General features: G+C 32.7%; 1 protein-coding gene across 1 annotated transcript in view; it reads right to left on the reverse strand.

Moving 5' to 3' along the window:
- Nucleotides 1-750: 750 nt before the first annotated feature.
- The window catches only part of LOC105248897 (serine/threonine-protein kinase tricorner), a 62,606-nt gene continuing 51,326 nt past the window's right edge, over nt 751-12,030 (reverse strand). Inside the window, exons 3-10 of the mRNA XM_011253959.3 lie at nt 10,677-10,910; nt 9,279-9,486; nt 9,083-9,200; nt 8,434-8,573; nt 8,152-8,352; nt 7,677-7,829; nt 7,417-7,575; nt 751-6,339 (exon numbers count right to left, since the gene is read on the reverse strand). Coding sequence (XP_011252261.2) covers nt 6,224-6,339; nt 7,417-7,575; nt 7,677-7,829; nt 8,152-8,352; nt 8,434-8,573; nt 9,083-9,200; nt 9,279-9,486; nt 10,677-10,910 — 1,329 coding nt within the window. The 3' untranslated portion in view covers nt 751-6,223. The remainder of the gene's footprint in view (nt 6,340-7,416; nt 7,576-7,676; nt 7,830-8,151; nt 8,353-8,433; nt 8,574-9,082; nt 9,201-9,278; nt 9,487-10,676; nt 10,911-12,030) is intronic.

Consider the following 12,030-nt stretch of genomic DNA (forward strand, 5'->3'; position numbering starts at 1 on the left):
TTCCATAAAAATTGCTGATTATATATTAGATTGTATAATTTATTAAGCTAAAAGATTTTATCCACCGAATAAAACTGATACGTCATAATTAAATCAATTATTTTAGAAAGACAATTGAAAACTAAAATAAATATTAATAAATTAATATATATTAATATATTAATATATAATATTAATATATATTTTCTATATAAACTTTCCAAAAATGACAATTTCTTAAGTTTTAGATTTTCCAACTTACACATTAAAAGCGATTGGAAATTGTTACGTGTCTCGTCAAATAATTAATTTACCTTTTCGAGTCGACTTTTATTGAATTTAAGTTAAGATTAAAAGAAATGTAAACTTGTACAATTGTAATTTCAGGAAAATTATATTAAGGTTTTACATGTGAAATTTTTGACAATTTAGGAGTCTTAAATTTTTATAATTTTAAATTCGATTATATGTATTTCCAATTATGCTTAAATTGCATTGTACTATGCAATATGAAATTAAGGGATGTTTCGATTTAGGATCCGAAAATACGTATCCTCTTCTTCATCATTCGAGTTATAAACCTATTCTCTCCAATTTACAGTAAATGTTATTCATAGAGAGTTATCGTGCTCAACTATCAAACTAAATTGTGCAAATTATCTTCGGGTCTGCATCTTCCTCAATGGGATTTCATGCTAAGAATCCTAGCCATCTATCATAATATCGGGATCATAATCGGGGGACATGCACAAACGCTCTCTTACGAGAGAGTTAAAATAAAAAACAATTTATTAACGACATAATTACAATAGTATATTCTGCGTGTGGAAAGCAATATTTTTTCTCTTTATACATCATTTTTTATTTTATCTCGGACCGTTCGACAATAATTCCTCAATTTATAATCACAAGCCTACTATAAAATATCCGCAACTCGATATATCTCATCCGCCGCATGTGTGATACGTCCTCCTTCTCCTTTCATCCTCGAAAACAATTGCGACGATTTTTCGTTTTGCGTGTAGACGCTTTTAAAATAAGCGCGAACGTTCCACGGCAAGTCGCAAACAACGGAACGGCCGGATATCGCGTTGTACAAATTTACTCGACGAAAAATCTGTCTCCGCACAATCGAGTGCAATAATGCAATCGCGTTTACATTTTTATATCGTGACTCCTAAGCTTACATCGGATTTCTAAAGTTTTCCGTAAAGAAAATAATGTGCTAATATTTCATCTAATTTATAGCAATGATCTAAAACAACTCTTATTAATATTTAACTATTTAGTTAATTTTTTATCTATGTCTATTTTTTTCGTTTCTTTTTTCCTTTTTTTTTTTTTAAAGAATGTCTAATAGCTGGCGATTTATTTTATTTGCTCTCTATTTTCTAAAGGATAGGTGGAACTTGAATATTTATAAATTAATTATTTTACAAATCAGATATATTTCCACAAGGCATACGCGGGCTCCCGAAACATTTTCAGAAACTGTACTCGACTCTTTAATATTAAGATCGTCTACTTAGGAATAAAATAAGCGTCGCAGCATCATTGCACTCGTTTGTACCATGTTATCTAGTCACCGTAGACTAACGACGCGCGAAACTGGCCATATCTAACAATAAGAGAATCTGTTATCGCTACGCTTGTGAGTGGGATTAATCGTGAAGAATTTCTACCTATAATAATGCTATCTCCTAAATCTGGCTTATATAAAATTCAGCTAAATCACTGTACAAAACGAACGGTGAAAACGAAATGAATTAAGCCGCGCTGCTACGGAACATTAGTGCAGTTACAGTGACAGATAACACTCGTATCTTCGATAAAAAAATTCATTTGGTTCGCATATCGTAACACGCGTCTGCTTCCGTTATGTTCAAGCGAAAACGCTGGTATTATTGCGATTTCTCGGCTAATGCACATCGAGTGACTCATGTGCGATTCAACGATTTGCGCATCAGTGTAAAGTGGGATTGAGACAATAAAATGTAACAATAAGATGATATAAGAGACGAGAAAAAAATTGTCTAGACATTTTCCTTAGACATCCTTTGAAAAGTCAAGAGAAATTTTACACTTATTTACAATGATTCTACGTATCTTTATAATTTAGATACTATGACAGATCTATGTATTTTCTCAGTATTAATATAAATCACGAAAAACCCATCTTATTCTTCTAAATTTTGCCACGTCTCAGCCCTCGCGCGTCATCTTTCGTTGTAAAATAATAAATATTACAAATGTACAATTACACAAATTTCGTTTATTACAAAATGTTTGTCCAAGAATATTTTGCGCAAATCGTTATTTCGCACATGAGGCGATCGGGAGATCCTCATCACACGCAATACGATCCCCTTTGACCCTGGATAAGTAATAATACATAGAATGCAATCAATGATAAACTTATTCGAGAAATGATTTTCGCATTAAAATCTATTAAAGGCAATATAATATTTATTTTTTATCCTTAGTGAGAAGAGAGTCAATGATCAACTTTTGTGTATCTGGATATATCTTTTTAATCGACATTTTAGCATTCATGATCTCAAGATATTACTCATCCAGGCGTAAAGTGTATCGATTGAATATTCGGAAGAACAACAGCGATATTCGAACGCGAAGAGATGATTGTTCCGCCTTGCCACACGCGATCGATATACGTACGTGTGCATGTGATTAATCGTGTATGCATGATATTACATGATCGAGAATCCTATCGCGACAGAAAGGAATCGCGTGATTGGACTTGAAAATAATGACAGCTATAAGAAAAAGAGAGAGAGAGAGAGAAGTGGGAAGCGAACGTGAGAAACAAAAGCTCCAGACGTAATCGGAATCGTCGAAAGTCGTCTAGGAAGCGATTCCTGTTCGACGGAAAAAAAAAAAAAAAAAAAAAAAAAGAAATGGAAAGGAAAAAACTCTTTGCCGAGAGAAAAAAAATGACTTAACGCTTAATTAGTATTAAAAATTAGCTAGGAGAGATCTATCGCGGTTCTTTCATTTAAATTAACCGTAAATTAACAACTAATCAGTAGTCGCGTACAATGATAAAAGAACACTAGCATAAACACGAGCAAAAACGTGAAATTGGATGATATACCGTACGTTTAACACACCCGTAATATGATTCATCATGCGCGATATACGACAATAAAGAGTCGAAGATGGCAGTACAACGGTAACCAATTAAACACCGGAGCTCAAAACTGCCTTGCCTTGTCTTAATAACATTTAGTTGCCTCGTATATTTACAGTGTACATCGATAATCAATATCGTTAAGTCTACTTGGAGATTTCCCTCTCGCATGTCCTCCAGAATTACATCGAATGTGTAGTAGCTCGATACGTGCGTACATACATCTCGTCATCATCCGTTATATCATAATACGTACGTTTTTTTTTCGTCTTCGAAAAAAAAAAAAAAAGAAAAGAAAATCTACACCCATCTTGACTTCGAATCAGCGCACATCTAATTTAATATCTAAATTTAGCGCATATTATTTATTACACACTTCTCTTTCTTTGCTAAAAGATATCTATGTATATATATATATTTTTTTTTTACATATATATACTTATATAGGTTGTTTCAAAACTACCGAGTGTCCTTTTAATAAGTGATCCTTTCAATTGGAGGCGATTTTTTCTTAGCGAAAATTGAGGGAGATTATCGCTTTTTACAATTCTGCTCATCATATATCTTCGTAATTAAGCTTCAAATTTAAATTCTATAAAAGTAAATTTAAAATAAAAAAATACAAATTGATTAATCTTTTAATTCCATGAAATTTAATTTGCAAAAAATCCTGTTTTTGAACAAAGTTATAACTCGAATGATTCGTTACTTCAACACTTTCGCCAAGAGAAAATCGCCTCCAGAAGCGAGAACTGTTCTTAAAAAGACATTCGACAGTTTTGGAATATCCTCTATACATATATATGCACTGTGTTCCAGGGCACCCGAAACTTGTTGCGTCAAAGGCATCTCGTGGCTATTGTTGTATCATTTATTTAGACTTTCTCTTTAAATAAATAAATTGCGTCATCATATTTCTTCGTTTTTTTTTCTCTTTTTACTTAGTAGCATGGACGTCAGAGCTTATCTGTACTCAACGGCAACAAGGAGAGACTCTATAAGGGTATTCCATAATTCCCAAACTTTCCCCGCTTACGTGACACTCGTCAATTTAACTCCTAGCATAATTAGCAGAAAATAGTTTTTACCTTTCTCTTTTTTTACTAAGTTTTCTTCGTGGCTAATTTTCTGTTTCTTTTTTTTCTCTTCGTTTAAATCACTGGCTTAACTGGTAGTACGATGTAATCTAGGCGCTCTCTGCTTTATTAGACTATCTGAAGACTTCGCTTTGTAAATGGCGTGGAGATATATATATGTATACGCAGGTGGAGTAGAGTCATACGAAACTAATCTCTTCGTCGAATGTACAACGCAGCGTGATTATTAAGTAAAAACACGCCGGAACGTTACGAGGAAAGAGCGTCGAGAGTTTTTCTTTTTATACATGTACTATATTATCCACAATTTAATTACGTTTCGAGCGCGCACGCGTGCATTTCCTTTCTTTCAGTGTATAGGTACTTCTGTGTGTGTATGTATGTATGTTTGTTATCTTAAGTGTTACCTAGTCTTTAACGTTATTTTATGCTATTTTATTACCAAGGTGCCCTGGCTATGTCAGCAAAACTACGAAATGTAAATCGTAAAATTGTTCACAGTGCAAGCGAAAGGAAAGGTATCCGGTTTCACAGAGTGTTAAAACACACGGATGTGTCGGTTGTGTATGTATATGTATGTGTGTGTCTGCGATTTTCTACAAATCGTCGCAACACACTGCGATTCCGTTTTCTTATCATTTTCCATTTTTCGGAAAAGTGGCTTGTCTGGCTCATCTCTTTCACGTTTAAACGTACGGGTTTGTTGGGCTGTCTGTCTTAGGAACCTTAATAAGGCAACGAAGGAGCCCTGAATCTTACAAGTGTATTTTTCTTCCTCCCTTTTTACGCCTTTTTATGGTATCTTTTAAAGCCTAGCATCCTTTATCGTGTATTCAAAACACGACTAAAAATGTTTATTATTGCCTTACAAGAAAAAGAGAGATAGAGAAAGAGAGAGAGAGAGAGAGAGAGAGAGAGAGAGAGAAAGAGAGAGAGAGAGAGACTCGGTACCCGAAGAGTACTATTATATAATATTAAAATCACTTAACGATAAAATGTGTAAAACATATCAGAAACCTTTTAGAAAAACCTCATGTCGATTGCTTAAACTTCTTGATTCCGTAAACGAACAAAGCTCTCAAAAGTAGCGCGAAAACGTATATATATAACATAAAATTCCACCGCAACTTACATCCCAACAACTCTGAAATTTTCCGGATAAATCAAAATACAATTGCTCATATATATATACAACATCGATAAAAGCGTAGCAGCATCCGCTAACAGACACAAAAGTCCAAAGCAGAGATTTTCAACAACTTTATATATCACAGAAAGTTAATTATAAATACAACATTCAAACAGAGAGAAAGAGAGAGAGAAAGAGAGAGAGGAGAAAAAAAAGAGAGCTTGATTCGAGAGCTTAGCCAGACGTTACTTTTAACGAGTATACATTTCCCTCAATAAAATACTATTCCGATGCACGTCGTGGAGATAAATAAGAAGTACGTGAAGCTGTGAGGAGACTACGGTACCGAGGCTCCCTCTGATCCTTTTCATTTAATACCATTACCACAGAGAGCTTATTATGCTACACTTTGCACAAAACGCCTTCTCCGCGGCACGATAAAAGTGAGGAATAATGATCCTCGACGAATATTTCTGTGAAAATGACCGTAAGTTACACAACGAAAGACTTCGTTTACGTCGCTTTATCGCGCGTCGCACCGTTATTGACGCATAAGGCGTGCGATATTTGTGTGTTTCACCGTTCATCTCTCTGTCTGGCTGATCGAGCTGTTCGTGATCGCTCGCTGTCGTCGCAATCATTGATATTCGTGATAACGTTGCGTCCATTTAATCCGTGATCATCACGTATATACAAGAATGACTCGCAAACCGCGCTCGAGAGCGAGACAGGTCAACCGTCCGCCAAGCGCGACACCGTTGCCGTCGACGACGGCGGATGAGGATGATGTACCAAGGCCGGAATTTCGATCATATCAGCCGGCTGCTGATTGGCGACGGTGCTGATGATCGAGCAGGAAGTGAGGGGTTGCTATTTCTTGGTCGGTGTGCCCCGTTGCGTCAGACCCTCGAAGCGCTTGAAAGTGTAATTGATGAATACCCAGTCCTTGTATATTACCTCGCCGTCCTGTGGCATTGGCGCGGACGCTATAACGAGAGAAAATTGAAGACCGTAATTAAAGGTGTGTCATTCTCTACGAGGATTGAATGTACACTGATAAAAAAATCGATGAGAAAATTCACTATAATTGCATGGTACAAAAATTATAGTTTGAACACTCATTTTTAGTAAACTTTACTATAATATTATAACTAATACTTTATATAATTTCACTATAATACTGGTAATGTCTATAATTTTACTATAATTATAATAATATTAATAATTATAATTAATATAATATTTAATAATTAATATATATAATAATTAATTTAATAATTAATATATATAATAATTAAATATTAATAATTATAATAATTTCAAATATCATATAAGTAAAAAAATGAAAGAAAGGAATGATACATATAATTTTATATTTCTATTCATATAGTCATTGTAACATTAATAATGGTAAATATTATTATATTATTATCTGTCGTTTAGATATTAATATAGTAATAATAAATGAAAAAAATTATAATAACAGCTATATCTAAATAGTACGTGGAACTTGATGAATAGCACATTTAACAACATCAAACTTATTATTTGGAATAATTGTATGTGCACTGATAAAAAAAATCGATGATAAAATTGACTATAATTGCATGGTAAAAAAATTATAGCTAGGGCACTCATTTTTATAGTAAATTTTACTATAATACTGGTAATATAAACTACCGATAAACAATGAAATTTTTTACTATAATTTATAATAATTTCAAATATCATATAAGTAAAATATGAAAGAAAGAATGATACATATAATTTTACTATTCATATTTAAAATAAATTATTTAATAATCTAGATTCAATTCCTTGTTAAGATTCAATTCCTTGTTAAGATTCAGAATATTAAACAGATTATTTGAAATTATAGACGGAAAAAACTTTTAAACGACTTGGTGCTGCGTATATTTTTTAATATAATATATAAACTATATTTTTTATAGTAAAATGCACTATTATATATGCTTAAGATACTATAAATTATAGTGAAATTACGATAATTTCAACTATAATTTTTCCTTTAAGTGTAATGACGTGATGGGAAAAGCACATACGTATTTCCAGTTTCACGTCTGGAAACTCGTCGAAGTTGGACGTGTCGTCGATGGATCGCACCTCGACCGGTATGGCGGCCGGTCTTTCCCTGATGTGCTCCCAATCGACACCACGGAAGAAAGGTGCCAATTTGAGCTCCTCAATGCCTCGTTGCGCCCCTAAAGAATAATCACAATGAAGAGATTAGTTTTATAAGAAGACCTATCCTCCCGCGTGGGAAGAATTTTAATAATTCCAAAATGAAAATCCAGTAATTTACCTAATCTTCTGTCGGCTTCGCAGCAAAATCTGATAATGGTGTCTTTAGCTTCTTCGCTAATGGGAACTTCCGGCGGGAATACGAGCGTTTCTCGCCAGTTCATTACTTTTCTATACGTCTCCTGTGGATTTTCGCTACAGAACGGCGGATAGCCTGAAAAAATCGCGTTATCAGAATGGATATAGATCAGTTTTTCAACATTCGGAATTGATTACAGTTTATTCTTTATATTTATCTTACACTCGACATAACGTTATAATTATTAATTATCAATATTACGTTATAATCATTATTACAATGCAATTTATACGAAGTGTAATATTTAATTTTACATACTAATATTTAACGACAAAATTTTCACAGATTAATTAATATAGATAAATTAACATTATTTATCTCAATAATTCACTGATTATTTTTCTCAATAATTCACTAGTCAAAATGCATTTAAAAACGGAAAATACCAAAGACATACCTATAAGCATCTCGTACATAATAACTCCCAGGGACCAACAGTCGCAAGCCGGTCCATAACCTGTTTGCAGGAATACTTCCGGTGCGATGTAATCTGGAGTGCCAACCGTACTGTAAGCCAGAGCTCTCCTGTTTCTTTTCCAACTCTCGGCTCTTCTTTTGCTGTCCATTGCACCGCCGCTTCCACTCCCACATGATGTCACTACGAAACACAGGCGAGATATTAGTTAAATCATCATCATTGATGCTACGTAAATATCTCCGTTTGACGCGATCAACTTACTGAAATCGGAAGGTTTCGCTTGACTCAGGTCTCGGTAGAAATCAGTTCTGTGCGACTTCTTCAGACCCGTGCACAGCCCAAAATCAGAGAGTTTTATATGGCCCCGTGCATCCAGCAACAGGTTGTCTGGCTTGATGTCTCTGTAAAGTATAGTTAAATTAATATAAATGATTTCTTCAATTTGCGTAAAAGTATTATACATACTTAAACCAAATATAAACAAAGTATGCTTAAATAAACAAAAATAAAATTATGATTACAATAAAAATATATTTTAAAAAGGTTTGTACGCTCTTTAATTAATTATTACAAATAAATGTTGAAAAATAATAATCATGGACTTTAAAAATCCACCGACAGTCATATTTGTGTAGAACAGTTTTGAAAGATTTAAATCAACAATTCATAAGCGATTTTATTTAATTTCATAAATTACAATAAAAATATATTTTAAAAATCTTTGTAATGCTCTATAATAAATTATTACAAATAAATGTTGAAGAATAATAATCATGGACTTTAAAAATCCACGACAGTCATATTTGTGTAGAACAGTTTTGAAAGATTTAAATCAACAATTCATAAGCGATTTGATTTAATCTCATAAAATTATTTTCTTACAGTTGTAGCAAATATTCAACGAACGTACCTATGAATAAAACCTAATTTGTGTATGGAATCGATCGCTAACGCCGTTTCGGAAATATAAAATTGCGTGCATTCCTCGGAAAGCGTATCCTTCTTCATGAGCAGCGTCATCATATCACCTGTAATTTATCTCAGTTTAAATATCCGTTCAAGGGTAACACCTTTGCTTTCATCGTCGACGATTAATAATGACTTACCGCCGGGCAGAAACTCCATTATCAGATAGAGATTTATAGGATCCTGGAAACTGTAGTACATTTTTACGACCCACTGATGATCCGCTTCCACGAGAACATCTCTCTCCGCTCTGACGTGCGCGACTTGCTCCTTCTCAAGCATATCCGCTTTCCGGAGGATCTTCATCGCGTACACGTGTCCCGTGTCCTTCTTTTGCACGAGTCTCACCTGTTTATTTCATAAAGAAAAGAGTTTCAAGTGAAAATTCCGAAAAGATTCCTGTCGCGAACGATTAAAAGCATTCTCTAATTTCAGATCTTTGTGTGAAAGGGATTCCACTTGCTTCGCGAAGCGAGGAGAAGTACTACTTTTCTTGAGAAATAATGAGATAATTTCGCTCTCTCGTGAACGTGATCACTGCTTGTGAGAGGCTTCATATTTCCGTTATTATTATAATTCTTCTAACTACAAGCGAAGCTCAATCTTCGTCTCTAATGTACTCAAAATGTCATGTAAATTGCGAGTAATTTATGTATACATGCATACGATAAATATATTATTTATACGATGAATATATAATTTAAGATGTCATTTAAATCATCAAGAAGTATCAATGAATATCACAAACTGCACAAAAAAAGGGACATTCTTGTTTTAGAAATATATTTAGTTTTAATATGGAAATCTTGAAATGATATTATATTGCGTTAATTAAAGAAAAATATAATTGCTTGAATAATTGCTTACTTGAATAAAGCCACTTTATATGTTTCAATCAAGAAAAATATATTCTTATGATTTAAGATTTAATTTTCTCGAATAAAAAAGAAACAAAGTTAGATAGAAAATAACATTTTTAAATCAAAGATTATAATTTTCTTAAAGTAGAATTAAATAATTATATATTCTTGAGGTGACAATTACAATATTAAAATAAGACTATAATATTGTTGAAATTTAAAATTATTAAATTCTGCTAAGAAGATTATAAAGATTATAAATTGTACAATGAACACGTTAGTTTAAGTATATAAGTTTTGATTTGATACTTATTTTTTTTTCTGTGCAATGTATGAAAGACATATCTAACTTGGAAAATAATAGAATTAAATTCAAATTCTTCTCATTTTTTCAAATTACTTAAAAGTACGAACTGTGAATAAATTAAATCGCTTACAATTAAATAAATTAAATTACTTAAAATTAATTACATAAATTACATTAATTTACATTAATTACATTAATTATACGCACGATATTACATCTATCAGATTTCATCCCTGTTTCCTCGCAGAGGAATTTCGCTTTGAAATTACTCATATCTCAAACTGTAGCCAATTTGGCAATTAAACTAATACCAGACTTCCCGACACTCGCTCGCTCATTAGCATCATTATGCATCATCGATTCTTCTTTACCTCGCCAAAGGCACCTCTACCGATGACTTTGAGGGGCTCGAAATCCTCGACGCCGAGCCTGGACCGCTTGAGTCGAAGGAACTCGGTCTCTTTTTGGGCATGCTGCAGCCTCTTTTCCTGCTTCTGCTGCTCCGAAAGGCCCTCATCCTTGAGGGACTCCTCGAGCTTCGCCAGCCTCTGCTTCCGCTCGATATGTTGCGCTATCAGATTGCTGTAATAGTTCTCCAACGTTACCTGCAAAAGACAAAATGCAATATATTTACATGCAATGCTCCGATTATCATTGTATCAAACCCGCATGATATCATCATCATTTTCCTCCTTCTCCTCTCGTCACGAGAACTCGACGTAACGCGATCGATAACGTTTTATCTTGTGCAACAAAACCACTTCCGCTGGCCACAGCTGGTGCGATTATTACGCTTTCCGAGATCAAGTTTGCATTCACCATCGCGAAACACTTTGGTGCCAATGTTATTTTTCGTCAGAAGCCGTAGAGAATAAAACTTGCAAAATATTTCAAATTTTCTAGAGTGTCATTCTTGAATTTTTCCAAATTAAAATAATCAATTAAAAATCTTATTTTAATTAAATTTCTAGCTTCGTTCATTAAAGTAAATATTTAATATTGTAATTCAAATTGAAATTCAAAAAGAGCGAAATAAAATGAAGGCAAATATAGAAAAAGGAGAAAAATATTTTATTATATTTCTTATATCTTATCTTTAAAATAATATTTATAATAATGTTTGCAATATACGGACACTTTAATGATTATTGTTGATTAAATGAGATATTATTTAAATTCTACATCATCGAAGCAGCAAACTCCATAAGTTTTTTACAAAATATTTCAAATTTTCTAGAGTGTCATTCTTGAAATTTTCCAAATTAAAATAATCAATTGTCAATTAAAAATCTTATTTTAACTAAATTTCTAGCTCCGTTCATTAATGTAAATATCTAATATTGTAATTCAAATTGAAATTCAAAAAGAGCGAAATGAAGGCAAATACAGAAAAAGGAGACAAATATTTGATTAATTTCTTATATTATCTTTAAAATAATATTTATAATAATGTTTGCAATATACGGATACTTTAATGATTATTGTTGATTAAATGAGATATTATTTGAATTCTACATCATCGAAGCAGCAAACTCCATAAGTTTTTTACAAAATATTTCAAATTTTCTAGAGTGTCATTCTTGAAATTTTCCAAATTAAAATAATCAATTGTCAATTAAAAATCTTATTTTAACTAAATTTCTAGCTCCGTTCATTAATGTAAATATCTAATATTGTAATTCAAATTGAAATTCAAAAAGAGAGAAATAAAATGAAGGCAAATAC

The sequence above is a fragment of the Camponotus floridanus genome, unplaced genomic scaffold (assembly GCF_003227725.1).
Source record: "Camponotus floridanus strain SB8 unplaced genomic scaffold, Cflo_v7.5 scaffold63, whole genome shotgun sequence".
In the NCBI taxonomy this organism is placed as follows: Eukaryota; Metazoa; Arthropoda; class Insecta; order Hymenoptera; family Formicidae; genus Camponotus; species Camponotus floridanus.